The following is an 8,353-nucleotide window of genomic DNA, read 5'->3' as shown; positions in this document are numbered from 1 at the left end:
CACTCTTTCTGGTCATTATTTGTCCCTTTCTCTCTTTTTTTTTCTTTATTTTCCCTCTCTCCATTTCTCCCCCAAGCTCCAAGAACAAAAATCTATACGTTCATTAATTTTCAAAAGGTGCAAACCCAAATTCTTCAACTAATTAATCTCCTTCACATTATGAACATATATATACACGTAAAACCAAATCGAAAAGAAAACGAAAAAGGAAAAAAAAAAAAAAAACTAGAAGAATGACCACGAAATTCCTCTCTACAAAACCATGATTTAGTTATACACGTTCCAAGGCATTGCCACCATGGTTAATAACATTGTTATCGTCAATATTATTATTGGTTCTAGTTTCCATGAGCGAGTTCCTACAAACGGGACACGTGGCGTTGAGCTTGAGCCACGCGTCAACGCAGTCACGATGAAAGTAGTGGCGGCATTGCGGCAGCATCCTTAACATCTCCGATTCCTCGTAATCCTCAATACATATGGCGCACGTGGTGTCATGGTCGCACGTTGTTCCGACCACACTGTCGGTTTTGCTGTAAGGGAAAGTGTGGTAGGACTTGATGACGTCATAGGGTATCCCCGTGAGGTTATCGTTTTGATCGTTATGGTGGATCATGGATGCGATGCTATTGTTTATGTTGTCGTTGCCATGTTGTTCTCTTCGCGTGTTCATGTACACGTAACACACACGAACGAAGAGAGTGAAAAAAATGAGCAACATGAACACCTTGGTGAATATGTCTAGTCCATTGTTGTTGGTGTTCATGTTCATGGATGGCCCGTAGGAGAAGGAGACGGAGGGAGAAGGAGACAGTGACATGGTTAGAGATTGATCTTCTTCTGATCAAAAATTGTGACATGAGAGGATTTTTGTGGTGATTATAGGAAACTAGGTTTATTTGTCCTAGGTTTTCGTATATGGGGATTAGTTTTTGAACAAATTTTCAAGCTAATTGAAGTTGGATATCTAAAAATCAACCTATAAGCTGGTGCTTAGCTGCTTCATTAACCACAAAATGTTTATTACTCAAATAATTTGCTGGTTTTGAACTTTGAGTTGGGTTTTCCTTTTGCATCAGTTTCTTCAAGTTTTTTTAGTTGTGTTAATTGTATTTATTTATTATTTGTTTGTTAATTAATAGAATAACAGTCTAAAATATCTTTTCTTAGTATTTTTTTATTTTTTATTTTCTTTGAGAATTATAAGCCAGGGAAGCCACTGCATCCAAATTATATAAAAAAGTTGAGCAATTAGTTGTAACAAATTCTTTACAAAATATTTAAAACAGCATCTTTTATTAATGGAATAAAATTAACATAATATTAATTATTCACTAAGAAGTTAACTATCAATTTATTATTAAAAATTGTTTCAACCATTAATTTTTAAAAATTAAAAAATTTGAGTCTGAAACCACGGAAGAGGCTGAACAAGTTGTGAATAAAAGAAGAATGCGAGAGAACATCTTCAAATTAAACTATTTCCATTTTTTTAAAACACTTATTTAGGAAACCATTTGAATATTTCAAGTAAAACTTGAGATTGTACACGATGTACTAATCGGGTACCAATGACTGGCCAAAATATCAAAGTACATAATTTGATTGAATAAAATTATTACATTTGAATGAGAAAATTTAAGAACTATAGTTTTCTTCCAACCGCGTTAATCATGTGTATGTAATATTTTAAATTTTAATTTAAATTATTTAATTTCTACGAAAATAAAAACGATATAATTTAACCAAAAATTTATTAGAATCTCAATTAGAAATTTTTGAATGTATAAGATCCTAACACATGATTAAGCCTAATTATTATAATTATGATAAATCTTTATTTCAATTTATTTTGTAAATTTCAATAAATTTAGTATATTTTGATTTGAATAATTTATCACAACTCATTCATTTTATGGGGAAAAAAATTAAGTTTAATATTTATGATCAATAATTAAATTAAACACTTTTAATTTCTATTTTAATCATTAATTTTATTCAAAATTAAAATTATCAGTCCCATGTATAAGAGACTCTCTAGCTGGATAATAACTAAAATGTAAATCTTGAATCAACAGGCAATTTTTTCCCTAAACTAGGTAGATTTGGTATTTTAATAGGTTGCCGAGTTCATAAAATTGGAACTATATCTATATCAGTAAGATGTATATCTTTTACTATATCTTTTACATGAATTAAGTTTCTTCTAAAAGGTGCGATAACAGTTGAAATAATCCTAAAAGAAGTTTAAATTAACAAGAAAAATAACTACTGTGTGCTCAGATGGTATCCATAATTATACAGAAGAGCAGAATATGCAATAATCGAATACTGTTATCTTTTTTTCTGATTTTTGACCTTAATTAATACTAACACGTCTCCTATAATTGCGATGCTTCTTGTTTCTATTCCTTCGAAAAAAGATGTCATTTTGGCTTTCATATATGTTCTTAGACATTGCTAACCATGTAGATATTATTAGTTAAAAGATTTGGAAAGTTAAAAAGTTATGAATGGATTGAAGATGAATAAATTGATAATAATTTGTCACTGACTACACATGTCAACATCTTTGGCCTTCTACAGATTGAAGTTCCTTTATATGCTGCATGATGTGATAAGCTTCTTCACACAACAAGTTTTCATTTTGAGTTGCATAAACATCGATGGAGCCTAAGGCCAGAGTTGTGTTTCCACTTTCATTCATGCTCTTCATTACTCATTGGTTTCAGTTGGCTCATCATGGTAGTGCTGCAGAGAGTTGCACATACATAGTTCACATGGACAGATCCCTTTTTCCCAGTGTCTTTTCAACGCATCATGATTGGTTTGAATCCACTGTTCAGTCCACAAAATCAGCAACACTTGGTCACTCATTCATGGAATCACAGACACAGATAGTGTACTCCTATAACCATGCCATGTATGGTTTTGGTGCAGTGCTAACTTCAGAAGAGTTAGAGGGTATTAAGAACTCTCGTGGTTTCGTTGCAGCATACCCAGATAGAAATGTCACCATAGACACCACTCACACTTTTGAGTTTCTCTCCCTAGCCTCTTCCAGTGGCCTGTGGCACGCTTCCAATCTTGGGGAGGATGTGATTGTGGGTGTTATTGACACTGGTGTGTGGCCTGAGAGTGAAAGCTTCAGAGATGATGGCATGACCAAGAAAATTCCAAGTAAATGGAAAGGGACATGTCAGGAAGCGCAAGACTTCAACACTTCCATGTGCAACTTCAAACTCATCGGAGCTACATACTTCAACAAAGGTGTGATTGCTGCAAACTCCACGGTTAGAATCAGTATGAACTCAGCCAGAGATACAGATGGTCATGGAACTCACACATCATCCACAGTTGGTGGCAACTATGTGAGTGGAGCATCCTACTTTGGCTATGCTAAAGGGGTGGCCAGAGGCATTGCACCAAGAGCTAGGCTTGCCATGTACAAGGTCATTTGGGAAGAGGGTCGTTACGCCTCTGATGTTTTGGCTGGAATGGACCAAGCCATTGCTGATGGGGTTGATGTCATTTCCATCTCTATGGGGTTCGATGGTGTTCCACTTTATGAGGATCCTATAGCAATAGCTTCTTTTGCAGCAATGGAAAAAGGGGTGGTGGTTTCATCCTCTGCGGGTAATGGTGGTCCTCATCTTGGTACTTTGCACAATGGAATCCCCTGGCTTCTCACCGTGGCTGCAGGTACCATTGACCGCACATTTGGTTCTCTAATTCTTGGAAATGGCCAAACCATTATTGGTTCGACCGTGTTTCCAGCAAATGCCTTGGTGGAAAATCTTCCACTTGTCTACCACAAGAATATATCAGCATGTAACTCAGTCAAGATGTTATCGAAACTGAAAACAGAAGTCATCATTGTATGTGACTTGGTTCCAGACACTAAGTTAATGTACAAGCAAATGTCGGTTGTTTATGAAGCTAGATTGTCAGGGGCAGTGTTTTTTCTTAATGGTCCTATGTTGAATGACTCAGGAATTGGTACATTTCCAAGTATTACAATCAGTGCAAAGGAGGTATGCAACAAGCCATAGCAAGCCAATAGCCAGTATCAAATTTCAGCAAACATTTGTTGGAATGAAGCCAGCACCAGCTGTTGCTGTTTACTCTTCAAGAGGTCCTTCACCTAGCTACCCTTGGGTCTTGAAGCCTGACATAATGGCACCTGGCTCTAATGTCCTTGCTGCTTACACTCCTCATACTCAGCAGCTGCAATTGGCAACAATGTGTGGTTACCTAGTGACTACAATTTGCTGTCTGGAACATCCATGGCATGCCCTCATGCTTCTGGTGTTGCTGCTCTTTTGAAAGCTGCACATCCTGAATGGAGTGCTGCTGCTATAAGGTCTGCACTAGTAACCACTGCTAGTCCTCTAGATAATACACAAAATCCAATTAGAGACTATGGTTATCCTTCTCAATATGCTTCCCCTCTTGCCATGGGAGCTGGTCAAATTGACCCCAACAAAGCACTTGATCCAGGTTTGATATATGATGCCACCCCACAGGACTATGTTGATCTCCTATGTGCTTTGAACTACACAATGAAGCAAATCTTAGTCATTACAAGATCAGGTTCATATAATTGTGCAAAACCTTCGTTTGATCTTAACTACCCTTCATTTATAGCCATCTATAGCAACAAAACAATGTCAGTTGTCCAGAAATTTAGGAGGACAGTGACCAATGTTGGAGTTGGTGGTGGCACATACAGAGCGAAGGTGACAGAACCTAAGGGCTCTGTGGTGACAGTGTCACCTGAGACTTTGTCATTCAGATACAAAAATGAGAAGCTGAGCTACAGTGTTGTAATAAAGTACAGGAAGCACAAGAAGGAAGAAATATCTTATGGGGATGTTATTTGGATGGAAGATGGTGGAGCACACAGTGTTAGGAGCCCCATTGTAGTGGCACCAAGTGGAATTGTATGAATTGGTTTTAGTTTTCCTTCTCCTTGTCATGAAATTCTGAGTCCTTCATGGAACCTATCTATCAATAGTGAAATGTAACAAAAACATGCATCTTCTCCGACACATTGCACTCAATCTTCTTCACTTGAACCAAGTCACGATTAAGGAATAAAAATTAGTAAAACTAATCAGAAAAAGATAATTATATTTTCACCGATTTTTTTTTACCTACTTTTAATCTATTTTGTTAATCACCTTTCAATTATTTTATTTATTTTTTTTAATAATATAATGTAATGATCTAATTAAATTAATGAGTTAAAAATAGATAAAAAAAAGTCAAAATATTATTATTCATCTAAAAATTATTTTAAAACATTGTAAATCTTTTTTACATAAAAATTTTCTTGCAAAAATAAAACTGATAGATAATATTGGAGGGAACAATATGACATATACTAGAAAACTAATCCAATTAACGTTTATAATTTTTTATTTTGGCAGAAGTATAATTTTTAAGAATTGTACATAATTCCAGCACAAATTTCTCAAAGACACGTTTGAAATTTCACGAAAAACAAGTATTAGTAAATGTGTTCATGATTAAAAAGAAAGAAAGATTTTTTTTTATATTATTTGAATTTATTTTTTGTATGTTTTATTTATAAAATATTACATCATAAAATAATGTATGGAACACAAATGTAACATAACTTTACGAAAGTCAATAAAAAAATCTCTAAGTTATTTTCGGTCGCACTTATATTTTATTTCCCATTCTTACTTCTGAAATATAATTTTTGAATTAAAGAAATTAAAGCTAAAAAATAAAGCATAGTACAGTCAACATTAAAATGAGTTTGTCTGCCTAATTAAGCTTGTGCACAAATAAATCTTATTAAACTTTGACATGAAGAGAAAAAATGAAATTGGTTTTCCAAATTAAAATTAAGGACATTCAATAATCTAATCTAAGATTTTTTTTTTTTTAAGATTAGATCATGGATATTTTACTATTTTAAAGTTACAATTATATATTTATGGCTGAGGGGATTAGTTAAATTCCTTCTATTCTCACTTGTTTTTCAGTGTGGGAAACTATTATGCTTAGTTTAGAATTCAAACTTTATATAATCAAATTCTCAACTTTCACAATAAATCAATTTTAACTGAAAAACAAAATGTGGGATTCTATTTTGACATTTTTTTAATTTAGTTTATAGAGTAAAAAGATTCATTTTGTGCAAGCGAACGATCTAATTCAACAGGTTACTTGTTCATCACAGTTAAAACTGAGAAATTTTTATCAAAATAATACAATTTCCCTTTTTTTTTACTCCAATAATATATTGTTTCAAATAATTATTCAAATAATATGGTTTATTGAACTAATTCTAAAATGATTGTGTATAATTTTGAAAAACAAAATTAAAATTCAGTTATCGGATAATTGAATTTTGAACTAAATTTAATTTCTTTTTTGTTTTTTCTTTAAAAGTGAAGAGAAGAGAATTTTAAATTTTTAAACTAAAAATTTTATATTGAGAAATATATATTTCAAAAAATTAAAGTTTATAAAAATAAAAATAATATTTCAGAAAATATTATTCTACACGTTTAAATTATTTTTTCTCAAATATTATTGAAGAATAATATCATTCTTGAATACTCAAATCATTAAATTTGAACTTTTAATCTTCATTTTTTTTTATATCATTTTTTTGGTGTTTTTATTTGAGAACGCTTCAAAATCATTCTCATTCCCTCTCATTGTTTTAAACTAATAAAATGTTTTGAAATTTTGTATCTTAACACTATTTAACTCCTCTATTTATTTATTTATATTGAAACTCTCTATTTAAAAATTTAGTTATCTTCTAAAAAACTCAAGTAAAGAAACTGTTCAAACATATTTTTATATCTATGGTATTTAATTCAATATATACATCTTATAATCTGTTATTCGCTTTATTTATCTTCTTAATTAATTTATTATTTTAAAAAATTATCTTTTAAAAAATATTTTAAATAAAGTAAATATTTCAAATTAAATATGTAACATCCCAATTTCAATAACTTAAAATTAATAAATTAGGATGTTTCATCATAGTGTTCAAAACAGATTATCCATTATATAAATTATATTAATAGAGTCTTATAAAAGATATATCTATAAAAATATATCATTTATACAAACCAACTAAAATCAACCAAGCTTTATACACACGTTAACCACTTACTACAACTCCCAGAAACCTTTCACTAGCCTAACGGATGGTTCCTCATCCACTAAAGGTGTCTCTAAACCTGCAACCTCATCTGCTCCTACCGAATAGGTAATCATTATAAAAGAAAGACAAACAACAAGAGACACAAAGTGCAAGGGTAAGCTAGTTTATAAAAGAAATAATCATATAATAGTTAAACTTGTTACATTATAAAATAACATATTTCAAGCATTCATAAAAAGAAATACCAAACATATAATTGCAGACTCTCTAGACTCAATTATCCGGATTTATACATTGACTCAGGCATAGAAGTTGTGCACCTGTCATAAAAGTGGATTGTGGCAAATGGCAAATGCCCTAGCTCCACTTAGCCTAATGAAAAGTGGATTGCGGTAGAGGTCCTGGCTCCACTTGGCCTAACCAACATGAATCAATTTCCTCCGGACATGGTAAGTTACTTATGACATTGCTAGATTAGTGGTCCCACCCCTAATCCCGCCATAAGAACTTCCTTCAACTCTCACCACCTAGACCACAACACTCTATATGAGTTTGTAAGCCTAGTAGAGTATATGATAGCTTCTGACCAACACGTATCCCTAGCCAATGCATAACAACCTACTAGTGAGGATTGCACTTCTTCCTTAGAAGCACAACCCTTATGCAACAAACAATTCAAATCAACTTTTCTCGTTCCATTCCATTAAGATCCACTTTCACTCTCTTATAATCATCACATTTCCTCAGAATCCAACATTTCAAAACAAAGATGCAATCCAACTTTAACTATTTCATTCCACTGATCCTCTTTTATACTCATAACATCATCACTTCTCCATAAAACATAATCTCACACTGAGTTCCTCACACCGAACAATCATACACATCTCATTCATCATATTCACATATACTATTTCATAATTTCATGTAATAAGCACTCAGTAATGTTCAAGAGCAACTAGTAAAACTTCATAAACACAAATAAAAACACAAATGTCACACATGATAAAGGGGAGATGACAGTTCATGTTAAAGGTGAAGAAACAAACAAAAGGTTCCACAAGTAACCTGGAAATTTTCTCACAACCTGTGGATTTGGCTCCAGGATGTAGAATTCACACCAGCGTGTTCCACAGGTAACCAGTGGATATTTCCATGACCTGTGGATTCAGCTATGACATGTATAATTCAAAC

At 32.7% G+C, this 8,353-nt stretch overlaps 1 protein-coding gene and 1 pseudogene across 1 annotated transcript; one reads left to right on the top strand and one right to left on the bottom strand.

Annotated features, from left to right (window-relative positions):
* Window positions 1-271: 271 nt before the first annotated feature.
* Window positions 272-820, bottom strand: LOC114182932 (RING-H2 finger protein ATL70-like). The gene has a single exon (XM_028069743.1). It carries the CDS (start codon window positions 818-820, stop codon window positions 272-274), a length of 549 nt encoding a protein of 182 aa, XP_027925544.1.
* A 1,830-nt stretch (window positions 821-2,650) lies between these two features.
* On the top strand, window positions 2,651-5,009 carry LOC114186130 (annotated as a pseudogene).
* Window positions 5,010-8,353: the final 3,344 nt, after the last annotated feature.

Source organism: Vigna unguiculata, chromosome 5 (assembly GCF_004118075.2).
Source record: "Vigna unguiculata cultivar IT97K-499-35 chromosome 5, ASM411807v1, whole genome shotgun sequence".
NCBI classification, from domain to species: domain Eukaryota; kingdom Viridiplantae; phylum Streptophyta; class Magnoliopsida; order Fabales; family Fabaceae; genus Vigna; species Vigna unguiculata.
This window is presented reverse-complemented; position numbering and strand designations above follow the sequence as displayed.